Genomic DNA, 15,438 nt, shown 5'->3' on the forward strand with positions numbered 1-15,438 from the left:
CAACACTTGCTAATTTCCCCCTTTCACAAAACAGCCCAGTTTGAAGACAAACCACATCGCTCAGTTTCTCTTGTATTGTTCTTTGGCACTTGCGTTCCATCTCAGCTTGAGATGATATGAAGTTTCTTCCAAAAAGAAATTTAAATTTCAAATACGTGTTGCTAGAAAACGTGTCAAGCAAGTGGACATCCAGGTTGCACGAGGAACTGGTAGGATCTGAGTGTGCCAGCTTGCGTTTGGCAACACCCCCAGGGCGGGGCACAGCCACTGATCAGAAAACGTTTCCTTCCACAGCCTGAGGCTTCTCCTTCCCATCCTGGAAAGGCTGAGAGATGATCCTATTTGCTGAGGCACCGAGGAGAGTATAGATGCTCTCCCAGAAAACCACTGGACGTGTGCACCACTTTGCCGAGGGTGCACATGCTCCTACATGCCCTCCTCTGAGCGCCAAGTCCCGGCTGCTTGACTTCTAGTGCTTCTTCCCTCTAGGAGGCTGAGACTCACTCCTCTGATAACTGCCCTCACCTCAGCTCGTCTGCCCTATTGAAATCAGACCCTGGGGAGGACACCCCCTGCCCTTTCTGTTCTCTTCCAAGGGCTCAGCTAATGGGGAGGCAGTGACAAGATCCCTTGGGGATCCTCTTCCCCTTGGAGCAGGTTGAGAGGGCTCTGGTCACTCCCAGCAATAGGACCACAGCAGGGACAGAAGGCCATGAAACAGGCCCAGCGCCAACACACCTGCACCAGGGCATGGAGACTGAGAGAACGAGAGACGGAACAAGAGAGAGAGACAGAGAGACTTTACCGTGTACTGCTCCTGGGTGAGGTGGCGTCGGAGGGAGAGACAGATCGTAAGCGGCCTCAGAAGAAAGAACACAGAACACACACATACACACACGCACACCTGAGCATCCCCTGCCCTGCCCGGGCTCAGGCTCTGGCTGAAGTCCATCCTTCCATCTGGAAGCCCCCTGCTCAGACCCCCACCCTTGGCAGGCCCCTGGCGCTGCCCGACAGCACCAAGAAAGCCAAATTTCCAAGTAGCAGGACAGCCAGAAAGTTGTCATTTTCCAAAGACAAATTTGCCGCTGAAACTCACTGCCAAGAGTTGGAGAAAGCCTTTCCTCCAGAGGTTCTGGTGTTGGAAAGTTCTAGAATGTCTTATAGGTTATGGGCTTTGGCATTGGGAGGACCTGGGCTTGAATCTTGGTTCTGCCCCTTATTACTCTCATCTGTAAAACAGGGCTGGAGGATTCTGATGGTTGCTAAATGGTAGCCAGGGCTTTGGCTCCGCTTTAAATTATGGGGGAGGGGTTGGCAAACACTTCCAATTTGGGATGGAACTGGGTGGAAACCTCTGAAAAAAATGGGGGGGGGGGCTGGAGAAAGCTCTCAGCACTTGGTAGCCTCCAAGGTGTCTCCAGTGGTCCCTTGCCTGACTCATCTTTAACTCATGCTGGGTCTCATCATGGCCAGACATCAAGGCTAGAAAGGACCGACAGCCATCAGAATGGTAGAAGCCCTACTGCCAAGCAGGTGGTAAAAGTTGATAGGGTCATCAACTCTTCCACATCCCCCCACTTTCCAGTTAGTGATAGTTTTTCAAAGACACAATGGCTTAAATGTCTAAAGATATTCCCATTGGATCCCACTCTCTGTTCCTTTGGTCTAGCCTTGTGGTTCTCCAAGTTCAGTGTATCTAGGAATTAGCACACACTGGACTGTGGTGATGCTTAGTGATTTCTGGATCAGTAGTGGTTTGGGCAGTGTTTTGTCCTGTTGTACATAAGGTCACTATCAGCTGGAACTTACTTGATGGCACCTAACAACAACAACAGTGACTTCTGCCTAACCTGCTGACTTCGGGTGTAATATGTGAGTCTTCTGAATGTTACTGCATTTGCCTGTGGGAAGGTGGTACAATTTGCCTATTTTCCAGATGAGGGAGCTGAGGCCCAGGAAGGGCGAGAAACTTGCCCAAGGACACACAGCCAGGAAGTGGCAGACCGATATTCAAACCCAGGGGCATGTCACTTGCACTCTAAGCTTCCTTCCATTTAATCACACACACCAAAAAATGCCTTTAGGGGCAGGGGCTGTTTTGAGGATGGTGAGACAAAAGTAGTAGCTTGAGGGTTCCTTCTCTGGCTTCCTGGCAATTTAGTTCCTGAGCACGTAGAAGCAGCTTGATCAAGGTGTTTTGCCAGCTGTGCTGGGCCTGCAGTCCTGCCCTGGGGGAGGAGTGGCAGTACCAGATGGACTCTTGGCAGTGAGGGCAGGATCACGATCTGCCAGCTGCTGAGAAATGTCAGTTGGCTGCCCTGACGCACGGGCACAGAGCGTGATATCATGTAGGATGACTCATAAGATGGTATGTTGATGGTGTTGGCATGGGCACAGAGCGTGATATCATGTATGATGGCTCATAAGATGGTATGTTGATGGTGGTTGCCATGGACATGGGACACAGTCAGTGGACGGAGCAGGACACACATACAGATACTTGGGAGAGGTGCAGGAAGGGTGGAAACCATTGGGAGAGCTTCAACACAATCCTGTGGAGGGCCACAGGGAGAGTTTTCCCCTATCCGAGAGGGGCTGTGATCACAGTACTGGGCGTGGAATTCTTGCCTCAAACCTGAAAGGCTGGATAGCAAGATTCCTTTCAACCAGGAAGGGAACAGCCTTGGATTCCAGTGGGGATCCAGGGCCCAGTTTCCAGGAAACAGTCCCGTGTTCCCAGGATCAGGGGGCCCTGCCAGGGCCTCAGGGAATTCAGCCCCGATGGGCTGTCCAGTCTCATCCTGCTGACTTGGGAAAGCCTCTGTGCCCAGGGCTGTGGGAGAAGGGTAGCACCCCTGACTCTGACAGCTGGATCCAGCGCAGTGGTCTTGCTGGACTCACCTCCTTCCGCAATCCCTTCGAGCCTCAGTTTCCCCATCTGCAACATGGGGATGATAAAAGAACTGCCCTTGTGGGTTTGGTGTGCAGATTAAATAAAATGATGCTGTTAACTTATCAAGTTACATTCTTCTATTTTACTGGAGAAACTGAGAACACAGAGTTTGAAGGACTTGAACATCTAAAGAGAAACCAGACAGACTTGGGGGAGCACTTTCCTAGAACAATTATAAGGCGAATCTAACACCTGTTGGTGTTCTCAGTCTTGTCTGTGGGGAGACCGGCACACACGACAGACAAAGCAAGTTAAAAGATCGGAAAGGAAAGAAGCAAAGGGCTCTGGGGATGGGCTCTCAGGCTAAGACCTTGGGGCAGCCCCATGCCCACCACCTCTCACAAGGAAAGATCATGAACAAAGTCCTTAGACTGGGAGAGAACTTCTCAGGCAGGAGAGGCGAGAAACCTACAGCCAGAGGAAGGATTTGGAAGCTTTTCTGGAGAAAAATGTAGCAGCTTGAGGACTCCTTCTCTGGCTTCCTGGCAGTTCAGTCCTTGAGCATGCAGGAGTGGCTTGATCAAGGTGCTCTGCCAGCTATGCTGGGCTGCAGCTCTTCCCTGGGGGAAGGCAGCAGCACCAGATGGACTCTGAGCAGTGAGCTGGGGAGGGCATGACATACTGGGGTCTCAAGGTTTCCCCTGCTATCCCTTCACTAGTTATATAAAGATGTCCCCTGGCTGACCCACAGTGCTCAGCTCTTCTGAAATCCTACAAGAGTCTCTGTACCAGCCTGGATCTCACTGGCAAAACCTCATGCCTCCCTCAGGGGCTCACAGGATGGCCTTAAATCCCTTGCCAACACTTTCCCTGCATGTTCTCATTTGCTGTCAAGTTGATTTTGACAGTGACTCTGTAGGACAGAGTAGAACTGCCCCATGGAATTTTATAGGTTGAAATTTTTACAGGAGGAGATCACTAGGTCTTTTCTCCCTCAGAGTGGATAGTGGGTTTGAACTGCCGACTGCTTGGTTAGCAGCCGAGTGCTTAACCACTGTACCACAGGGCTCCTTTTCCTTGCATAGAAAAATAAAGTCATTTCGAACAGGGATTTTCAAGGGCACAGGTGGCTCTATGCTGTACTGACTTCATGAAATCTGTCTAAAGGACTGACTCTCCCAGCGAACACACACATCTGAGAGTTGTAGGCTAATTTTTAACGTCCTTGCATAACTTCATATTTAAAAAGAAAATGCAAACACTCAAGCAATCAGCTCCCTGTGGCAGATTTCCATGTAAAATGAAGACTCATTCCCCTAATTGATCTTGGGTGGTTTCTTTCTTTTTTTTTTTTTAAGATTAGGTTTGCTTAAAGCAGAGCTTAATTGTAACTCCAGAAAGCCTAGAAAGGGGGTAATTTTAAACCATGGCCCATCACAGCAAAAATTCAATGGTGAAAGGCTTGTTCTTTGGGTCTTTTATAGGCCACCGCCCTCCCAAATTGTAAGCCAAAGTTGGGGGAGGAGATGGCAGTGGAGCCTGCCGGCCCTGTGGCCTGGGCCTTATCCTCAGGGGAGGGTGAGTGACCAGGTCAGACATCAAGCCTGCTGTGCCATCCCCGCTGTGCCTGCTGAGGGGGTCCATGGACGGCAAAACCCAGGGCACAGGGGCTATGTGTGGATGGAGGATTGTGACTGATGGCGGTCAACCCCCAGCTGCCACCTCCTCAGCCTTGGGAGACTTGGCGGTTGCTGGGCAGACCCTGCCTGAGGAAGGGTGGGAGGGTCCCTTCCTGCACTTGCCCTCCCTACCCTGAGCTATGCCTGGGTCTGAAGACCATTCCGCCAGAACCCGCCCCCCCTCCATGCCTGCCTGCTCCAAGCCACACTGAGCCGGATTCCCAGGGCTCAGATGAGGCAGGTGGTCAGGCTACATCCCCAAAATACACAGGCCAGTGTGTGGGGAGGGGGAGAGGGAAGAAGGAGGGAGAGAGAGAGCGAGAGGGGGAGTGAGAGCAAGCAAGAGGGAGAGAGAGCGTGACAGCGAGAGACAGAAGGACAGAGAGACACACACACATAGAGAGAATGGGGATAAAGAAAAACAGAAAAGCATAGAAAATGATAAATAGAAAATAAGGAAGAGAGAGAAAAAGGTAGAAAAAGGGAGGGAGAGAGAGACATGCCCAGAGATAAAGAGACAGTGAGAGAGGGAGAGAAAGGAGAGAGAGAGAAAGAGAGAGACAGATCTGGGCGGACGAGTGGTCCTTGAATGGCCTCCCTGATCAAAGAATGAGATAAAAAATAAAGACGGAAGAAAGAAAGTGAAAAAGAGAGGGTGAGATGAGAGAAAGAAAGAGAACAAACCCGAGACAAAGAGCACACAGCACATATCCACAGAGGGATAAAGTGAAACAGAGGGGGTGACAAACACAGAGAACAGATAGAAAAGAGGGGAAGGGGAAAGGAGGAGAAGAAAAGAGAGGGAAAGAGGAGAAAGAGGCAGAGGGAAACAGGAGAGGAGGAGGGAAGGGGGGAGAGACAGATAGACACAGATAGAGACAGAGAAACATCTGAAGGTTATTTCCTTAGGAGACAGATTCACTCATGGCAGAGGGTGGTCCACGTTCTGATAAAAAAAAGATAGCTTTCTGGAATTTAAACTTTCTCAGTGCCCAGCATGGTGCCTACTAACACCTTGTAGGAGCAGCTCAACTAGCTGTTGGAGAGAGAAAGGGGCCTAATCCGTTATATTTTTATATACGCCATGAATTGTCTTAAAAAAAGTTTTTTTTTTTTTTGGAAAAAAACTGTTAATTTGACAGTAAGCAAATTGTACTGTGTTTTTATTTTACATTTCTCTTAATTCCAATGAGGCTAGTTTTGGTTTTCATTTTTATTAGTTGTCAGTATTCTGTGGAATATCTGTCTGAATCCTTCGCCCATTACTTATGGAAGTTAAGTGCTTTCTTATTGATTTGTTAATACTTTTTATATATTAAGACCATCAACTCCTTGTCTTAATTGTGGCAATCTTTCCTCCTTAATTTGCTGTTTGGATTTTACTTTGTTTTAATTTTTTACCTACAGAACATCTTAAAAAATAGTGATGACATATTCCAATTTTTGCCCCCCCCTTTTAACCTGATCGCTTGGATTTCTCTAATTTAAAAAGAGGGTGAAGGAGGAGGTGGCAGAGGAAGAGACAGAAAGAGAGAGAGAAGAGGGACAGAGAAAGAAAAGAAGAGAAGGTGGAAAGAAAGAGAGCAGAGATAGAGAAGAAAGCAAAAGATAGAGACAGGGAAAGCTGGCCAGGGTCAAACAATCAGCTTCCTGACCCTCACAGTATTATCTCCTCCAGGCCCAAGGTACCCAGAAACTCTAGATATTTCTTGTTCTTCTAAAGAATCTTGTCCTTATTATAATTCCAAGGACGAATCCGAGAGCAGCCCACTTTGGCCCTTTGATCGGAAATGAGCCACCACTCTGGTCCTCCTGACAAGCCAAGCCCTCATTCTTTGGTCAAGGAGGCCATTCAAGGACTCCTGCCCGCCCCCAACCCAAGACTGCTGAGAAGGGTGTCAGGAGGCAAAGCCACAGAGAATGCTCTTGATTTCTCACTAAGAGAAAGATGAGGGCCAGAATCCCTTTGAGACCTTCCTTTCTGGGAATGATCCAATGTGGTGGGCACAGACAGGGTCCCCAAGAAGATACTTCTGGATTAGGGGTTTATTCAGTCTTTTTACCCTACCCAAATGCCTACGACTTGGGTAATGCATGCTAACTTCGCTGCTAGGGCCCTAAGGGCCCACGGCCGCCCAGACTCAGGCGCCATCTTGGAGATGCAACGATACTCGGTCTTTCGGAGGGCAGTGTCCTGGGGTGCCAGGAGAAGTGAAAGACACACGGGGGTCACCAGGGCTACAACTACGGGGCCTTCAGGCACAGGCTGGGATCGGAATTCTCATGCACATTTGTTTCCTGATTGTCTTTTTAGGGGCTCCCCAAAGAGACAGCGGTTTGTGGGGCCGCCTAGCAGACGGGGATGAGATGTCCCAGTGAGGCTAGTCTACGCAAGCAGCACAGCACGAGACCGGTGACGAGGCTGAGGCCTGTTGCTGTGGGAGGAGGTAGAAGGTGGGGCCCTTCTCCTTCTCCCTCCATGTTGACATCATGCAAAAAGCCAGTCGAAGCTCTTCCTGGTGGCATGCTGAGCCTCCCGCTGCCTGGAGTCATTGCCCCAGCTCTGCGTTCTGACAACACATCCTCTGACCCAAAGGTGGCCCCAGGCTGGGAGTGGGGGGCGCAGAGGCAAGTGGCAGCATCTCGAGGAGACTTACGTGAAGGCAAAGGCCACCAGGGCCCCACTGACCACAATGAAGTCGAGAATGTTCCACAGGTCGCGGAAGTAGGCGCCCTGGTGCAGGACGAGCCCCAGGTCGATCATCTGTGGGGGGAGAAAAGGGCGCTCGGACGCCTCACTCCCATCCCACAGAGTTGCACCCTCCCTTCTAGCCTTGGGGAAGGGGTTTGGGGGGGTATTGGATGGAACCGTTCATCCTCCAGGGATGGCACTGCGACCCAGGACCGGACGTAGTGAGGAGCATCCGACTCGATCTCCTGAAAGGCAGCTCTGACTTGCCAAGTGCCCTAGGCCCAAACCTTGAGGCCAGCTTTGACTCCTCTTTCGCTTACACTCCTCCCTGATCCTTCAGATAACCTTGTAGCCTCTGTCTTCCAAATTTTCTAAGACTCCGCCTACTCCCCCCCCCCCCCGCCCCGCCAGGCCCCACCCCATCATCTCTCACCTGGACCAGCAAAGTCTCCTCCCTGGTCCCCGCCTCCACCCCCCTCCCCCAGTCAGTTCCCTCAAAAGGCCATTAGGGGGCGCCTGTGCGCACCTGAGTCAGGCCAATTCCTTCCTCTTCTCAGAGCCCTCTGTGGCTTCCACCTCACTCTGCCTGAGGGTAAAAGCTCAAGCCCTGGACGACCTTCCCTGTCCCCTCCCTGCCCTCATTTCCTCCTGCTCTCCCCATTGCTCATTCTGCTCCAGCCACACGGGTCTCCTCGCTGCTCCTCGAACACACCAGGCATTTCCAATCCCCAGGAGAGCTACTTGCACCAGGGTGGCATTCTGGAGTACTCAGAAGCTCCTGAAGCCCTCACCTTATTCATCTTGATCACTCACCTTGATCACCATCTCAAACGTAAAGACGCCTGTAAAAACGTAGTCAAAATACCGCAGCACCTGCAGGGGAGAAAAGCAAGGCGGTAGCTGATCACTGACTTGCTCCAGCAGAGCTCCTGTGAACCCAGTGTCGCTGGACTGTGTGGCCAGCAAAGTCCCCAAGAGCAGAGTCTTCACCTGGAGGAGGCAACATGGCTGCCCAGTAAGGTTGAGCAGGGTGTGCACCGTCTCACAGGCATCACAGATGTATAATGTTGTGATTAGAGCTCTACAGAAGATGGCAGCAAAGTGCTAGCAAAATCACTATGAGGACCGTTTGCTTACCAACCGGTACCAAAACCCAAAAACCAAATGCACTGCTGCCGAGTCAATTCCGACTCATAGCGGCCCTATAGGACAGAGTAGAACTGCCCGTAGGGTTTCCAAGGCTGTAAGTCTTTACGGAAGCAGACTGCCATATCTTTCTCCCACAGAACAGCTGGTGGGTACAACCACTGACCTTACAGTTAGCAGTCAAGTGCTTTAACCACTGTGCCACCAGGGCTCCTTCTACCGTGGGAAGGGTGCCTTTTTTATCTGCCAAAGGCCTGTATGTTCAAACGTAGCAATGATTATGAGGATTGCGCAGTACTGGGCAGTGTTTCGTTCTCTTGTACATAGGGTCGCTATGAGTAGGAACTGACTTGACAGCACCTAACAACAACAAAGCCCCATATGGACTAGAGGTGGCCCCAGGGAAGTTCGGGGTGACTGTATCCCTGTTGGTGACAGGTATGGCCCCCAGCGCCCTTGACCCGTTGGGCCTCCTGGGTGAGAAATTGTTTCCATTTAGTGTCTCCTAAACGTGACCAGCCTTCCAGGCCAGACACTGGGGGCCAACCTTGTCCTCCCACCCCTCCCACTGCTGAGCATTCTCCAGGGTGGACTGATAGCCCCTCCATTTTCCCACTGCCTGGCCCAGGTCATTTCTGCCTGGACGAGCAACATCTTGTGGCCTGGTCTCTCTCCTGACCATGTCCCTGGTGTGAACGGGTCATGAGTGTGCTAACACAGTGCTGGGCTCCTGGTAACTGCAGGGGGCTGACTCCATGAGATTCCCTTTTGAGGAGCAAGGGCTGACAATTAATGAGCATGGCCACCTGAGGGCGCCTGTGACCACCTGAATCGGCATAGTAGTCCTCTGCACAGAGCACAGGTGGGCTTCCCACCTCTCTTGAAGCAAAAGCTAAAATCCTTGCTGCGGCCCACAGGGCCCTGCATGACCTGCTCCATCACCTCCCTGCCCTTGCCCCCCACTCTCTCTCTCACTCCCTCTGTTCCAGACCCACCTCAGAGCTTTTGCACAGGCTGTTCCCTCTGCTTGGAATATTCCTGCAAAGACCCTGCCTGCTTCCTTCTCACCTTCTATGGCTTGGCTTAATGGTTACTTTCCCAGTGAGGCCTTCCCCAACTCCTGTTTAAAATCCCACCTCCTGGCACTTATGATTCTCCTTACCAAGTCTGTCTCCAGCCTGCCCCCAGCATTACCACCTTCTGACACACTATCTGTCACATTTATTTACAATCCCATGGTCTGCCATGTCCCCAGCCAAATGTCAGCCCTGTGGGGCAGGCCGTTTGTCTGTCGTGCTCACTGCTGTGCCTCCAGCTCATAGTGCAGGTGTTTGTCAAATGAACCACAGCTGGAGCTGTGCTGCGTCCTATAGGAGCTGGACTCTGTAACCTGTGTGGTCACAACTCATGTCCTTATTCAGTGTGGTGCTTGAGGGAAATCAGAGCCACAGGTGGCCTGGCTGGGGCTGTGGGCTGGCTGCCTGGGGCATGTGAGTTGCAAGGGCTGAAGGACCTGGGGAGGCTGAGGGGATGGTGGTGGCAGCGCAGTTCAGGTGCACTGGGTGGTGGGTGCAGCATAGCCAAGGGCCTGGCCCTCGGGAGCTCTGGGAGGGAGGGATTGCCTCATACTGGTAGTCCTCCATGTTTAGCTCAGCACTTGGCACATACCTGTTAAATCTGTTGCTGTTGAGTCGATTCCGACTCATAGCCACCCTACAGGACAGAGCAGAAGTGCCTCATAGAGTTTCCAAGGAGTACCTGGTGGATTCCAACTGCCTACCTTTTGGTTCTGTCCGAACAACTGCCTCTTGAACCTTTACATAGATCAAGAGGCAGTTGTTCGGAGAGAACAAGGGGATACTGATTGGTTTAAAGTCAGGAAAGTTGTGCATCAGGGTTGTATTCTTTCACCATACCTATTCAATCTGTATACTGAGCAAATAACACGAGAAGCTGGACCGTATGAAGAAGAACGGGGCATCAGGATTGGAGGAAGACTCATTAACAACCTGTGTTATGCAGATTACACAACCTTGCTTGCTGACAATGAAGAGGACTTGAAGCACTTACTAATGAAGATCAAAGACCACAGCCTTCAGTACGGATTGCACCTCAACATAAAACAAAAATTCTCACAACTGGACCAATGAGCAACATCATGATAAACGGAGGAAAGACTGAAGTTGTCAAGGATTTCATTTTACTTGGATCCACAATGAACAGCCATGGAAGCAGCAGTCAAGAAATCAAAAGATGCATTGCATTTGGTAAATCTGCTGCAAAGGACCTCTTTAAAGTGTTGAAGAGCAAAGATGTCACCCTGAAGACTAAGGTGTGCCTGACCCGAGGCATGGTATTTTCAATCACATCATATGCATGTGAAAGCTGGACAATGAATAAGGATGACCAAAGAAGAACTGACGCCTTTGAATTGTGGTGTTGGCGAAGAATATTGAATATGCCATGGACTGCCAAAAGAATGAACAAGTCTGTCTTAGAAGAAGTACAACCTGAATGCTCCTTAGAGGCAAGGATGGTGAGACTGCGTCTTACATACTTTGGACATGTTGTCAGGAGGGATCAGTCCCTGGAGAAGGACATCACGCTTGGCAGAGTACAGGGTCAGTGGAAAAGAGGAAGACCCTTGACGAGCTGGATTGACACAGTGGCTGCAACAATGAGCTCAAGCATAATAATGATTGTAAGGATGGCGCAGGACCGGGCAGTGTTTTGTTCTGTTGTGCATAGGGTCGCTATGAGTCGGAACTGACTCCACGGCACCTAACAACAACAACAACAACCTTTTGATTAGCAGTCGTAGCTCTTAACCACTCCACCACCGGGGTTTCTCTTGGCACACAGTAGTTGCTTATTAAATAATTATTTAATAAAGGAATAAATGGAGGGAAGAGGGTGAAGGAGGAAGGGTGGTCCAGGTTATCAGGTGAATCAAAATCTGGAGAGATTATAGTATTAAAGTAGCAGCAGCAACCACAACAACAAAGCTGAAAATAAATGTTGGTGAGGACTTGGAGAAGTTGGAACCCTCATCCTTTGATGGTAGGATTGTAAAACTGTGCAGCTGATGTGGAAAACTGTTTGGCAGTTCCTCAGAGAGTGAAACATAGAATTAGCATATGAGCCAGCAATCCCAATCCTGGATATATATATACCCCAAAGACTTGAAAGCAGAGACACAAACAGATACTTACTAGTACACTAACGTCTACTGCAGCACTATTCACAATAGCCAAAAGGTGGAAGTTACCCAAGTGTCCATAAAAAAACAAATGAATAAACAAATGTGTTGTTGTTGTTGTTGTTAGGTGCTGTCGAGTCGGTTCCGACTCGTAGCAACCCTATGCACAACAGAACAAAACACTGCCCGGTCCTGTGCCATCCTTACAATCATTGTTATGCTTGAGCTCATTGTTGCAGCCACTCTGTCAATCCACCTCGCTGAGGGTCCTCCTCTTTTCCGCTGACCCTGTACTCTGCCAAGCATGATGTCCTTCTCCAGGGACTGATCCCTCCTGACAACATGTCCAAAGTATGTAAGACGCAGTCTCGCCATCCTTGCTTCTAGGGAGCATTCTGGTTGTACTTCTTCTAAGATAGATTTGTTTGTTCTTTTGGCAGTCCGTGGTATATTCAATATTCTTCGCCAACACCACAATTCAAAGGCGTCAACTCTTCTTCGGTCTTCCTTATTCATTGTCCAGCTTTCACATGCATATGCTGTAATTGAAAATACCATGGCTTGGGTCAGGCGCACCTTAGTCTTCAGGGTGACATCTTTGCTCTTCAACACTTTGAAGAGGTCCTTTGCAGCAGATTTGCCCAATGCAATGTGTCTTTTGATTTCTTGACTGCTGCTTCCATGGCTGTTGATTGTGGATCCAAGCAAAATGAAATCCTTGACAACTTCAATCTTTCCTCCGTTTATCATGATGTTGCTCATTGGTCCAGTTGTGAGGATTTTTGTTTTCTTTATGTTGAGGTGTAATCCATACTGAAGGCTGTGGTCTTTGATCTTCATTAGTAAGTGCTTCAAGTCCTCTTCACTTTCAGCAAGCAAGGTTGTGTCATCTGCATAACGCAGGTTGTTAATGAGTCTTCCTCCAATCCTGATGCCCAGTTCTTCTTCATATAGTCCAGCTTCTCGGATTATTTGTTCAGCATACAGATTAAACAGGTATGGTGAAAAAATACAACCCTGATGCACACCTTTCCTGACTTAAAACCAATCTGTATCCCCTTGTTCTCTCCGAACAACTGCCTCTTGATCTATGTAAAGGTTCCTCATGAGCACAGTTAAGTGTTCTGGAATTCCCATTCTTCGGAGTGTTATCCATAGTTTGTTATGATCCACACAGTCAAATGCCTTTGCGTAATCGATAAAACACAGGTAAACATCCTTCTGGTATTCTCTGCTTTCAGCCAGGATCCATCTGACATTAGCAATGATATCCCTGGTTCCACGTCCTCTTCTGAAACCAGCCTGAATTTCTGGCAGTTCCCTGTCGATATACTGCTGCAGCCATTTTTGAATGATCTTCAGCAAAATTTTGCTTGCACGTGGTATTAATGATATTGTTCTATAATTTCCACATTCGGTTGGATCACCTGTCTTGGGAATAGGCGTAAATATGGATCTCTTCCAGTCAGTTGGCCAGGAAGCTGTCTTCCGTATTTCTTGGCATAGACGAGTGAGCACCTCCAGCGCTGCATCTGTTTGTTGAAACATCTCAATTGATATCCCATCAATTCCTGGAGCCTTCTTTTTCGCCAATGCCTTCAGAGCAGCTTGGACTTCCTCCTTCAGTACCATTGGTTCCTGATCATATGCCACCTCTTGAAATGGTTGAATATCAGCTAATTCTTTTTGGTATAATGACTCTGTGTATTCCTTCCATCTTCTTTTGATGCTTCCTGCATCATTTAATATTTTCCCCATGGAATCCTTCACTATTGCAACTCGAGGCTTGAATTTTTTCTTCAGTTCTTTCAGCTTGAGAAATGCCGAGCGTGTTCTTCCGTTTTGGTTTTCCATCTCCAGCTCTTTGCACATGTCATTATAATACTTTGTCAACGGAATATTATTGTTATGGATTGAATTGTGTCCCCCCAAAATGTGTGTCAATTTGGCTAGGCCATGATTTCCAGGACTGTGTGGCTGTCTACCCTTTTGTGATCTGATATGGTTATCCTATGTGTTGTAAATCCTAACCTCTATGATATTAATGAGGCAGGATTAGAGGCAGTTATGTTAATGGGGCAGGACTCAATCCACAGTATTGGGTTGTATCTTGAGTCAATCTCTTTTGAGATGTAAAAGAGAATGGAGCAGAGAGGGACCTTGGATCACCAAGAAAGCAACTGGTTTGTTATTAAAATTAGAAAAAGACAAAAAGAAATTCTAGCGTATAGGGATGCAGGTGCAGTGGGAAAGTTAGAAAAAGCTAAGGAATTCTCACTCCAGAGCTGTGGGGGTGTGGCTACCTCTGGAGCAGAGTTTCTCCACCTTGCACTATGGACATGGGGGCTAGATTATTCTTTGGGTGGAGCCGTCCTGTGCACTGTAGGGTGCTGAGCTGCATCCCTGACCTTGAGCCACTAGATGCCAATAGCACCCCCTTCTCCCCACAGGTGTGATATCCAAATGTCTCCAAGCATTGCCCTGGGCTGAGAATCCAGCTTCGAAGGGAAGATAGGGGTGAGGTCGGAGAGGGGTACAGAGTGGGAGCCTGTCTGGTCTACTTCTTGCCCCGGACAGTGGTTACCTAGATGTGTGTGCTTGAAAATCATTGTTAATGGATGACACGTGTGTTATGCACTTCTTGGAAGCATGTTCAATGTTGCACTTAATAAAACACACTGGGGAGAGGAATCTGGGTATCAGCTGGCAGCTGAGAGGGGACCGCGGGAGCCAATGCTTTGCGTATACTCCATGGTGCTGGTCCGAGCCCTGTCCAGGTTCCCCATGGCCTGGAAGCAGCAGCTGCCCTCTGGGCCACCCACACTTGTTCCCTCCTTGCCTGAGAAGGACATTCTCCAGCCTCCTAGCATTCACTGTGGGCAGGGGCTTTGCTGACCCCTCTTGGGATGCCCCCTGCCCAGGCCCCGCTCCTGGAGGCCCGTGGGGGAAACCAGGCAGCAGGCAATAACCAAGCCGGCCACCAGGCTTCAGCCCTGCCCAGCACCAACTTCCTCAGGGAGCCGTGTTCTAAGTATTTCCTCCTTCTCCCCTGTCAGGTCCCGAGGGGACTGCAGGCCTGCAGAGGAAGGGAAAATGCCAGGTCAGCTGCGGCGGGCGGGCCGGCCCTGATTTATAGGGTTCGCCAGCCTTGCCAGGCTCTTAACCTACTTAGTGGGTGGCAGAGCCTCGCCCCAGTGGGAGAAAACGCACTTTCAGCTCTGGGCAGGGAGGGAGCGAAGGTAAGGAAGATGGAGAAGGAAGGACCACTGTTCCAGCCTCTGCCAGGCTGGGGTCAGGCCCCTACCCCACACAAATGGGCAAAGCCCCTCTGTGCCTAGGTTTCCCCTCTAGACCATGCATGCACTCATTTGGTGTGGCAGGAGTGAAGGAGTCAATGCAGCCCAGCTCCTGGCACACAGTAGGTGCGCAGTAAGTGGAGATGGTTGAGGGAAGCAGCAGGAGTTGGGTGGGAGCGGAGCTATAATTCTTCTGTGTGGCTCTGGACAGGTCACTTACCCTCCCTGAGCCTCAAGGACACCCGGGAGGGTTTTTGTGAGATGTTGCATGCAAACTGCCCCCGCCATGGGGTTGTGCCTGGAACACAATTACTGACTGCTTTTTTCTGATTCTGGACCTCAAATGGGGCTTGGTCTCCAAAGGGCTATCATTCTAGGCTTTTCTGGGCCTTTTGTTTTTTCAAAGCCTAGTGCCAAAATGGACAAGTCTGCTTGGTGAGAGCTGGCCGCAGAGGAGTTCATATGGAGGATGTCCAGATTCCCTGCAGAGCTGTGCAATGTCCATGTCCTGCCAGTCTCTTCCTCCTGCC

At 49.8% G+C, this 15,438-nt stretch overlaps 1 protein-coding gene across 1 annotated transcript in view; it reads right to left on the bottom strand.

Annotated features, from left to right (window-relative positions):
- Positions 1–15,438, bottom strand: part of CACNA1A (calcium voltage-gated channel subunit alpha1 A) — a 366,456-nt gene that overhangs the window by 59,035 nt on the left and 291,983 nt on the right. The window contains exons 25-26 of the mRNA XM_049877067.1: positions 8,081–8,140; positions 7,233–7,339 (exon numbers count right to left, since the gene is read on the bottom strand). Of these exons, the coding sequence (XP_049733024.1) occupies positions 7,233–7,339; positions 8,081–8,140 (167 nt within the window). The remainder of the gene's footprint in view (positions 1–7,232; positions 7,340–8,080; positions 8,141–15,438) is intronic.

Source organism: Elephas maximus, chromosome 3 (genome assembly GCF_024166365.1).
Source record: "Elephas maximus indicus isolate mEleMax1 chromosome 3, mEleMax1 primary haplotype, whole genome shotgun sequence".
Classification (NCBI taxonomy): domain Eukaryota; kingdom Metazoa; phylum Chordata; class Mammalia; order Proboscidea; family Elephantidae; genus Elephas; species Elephas maximus.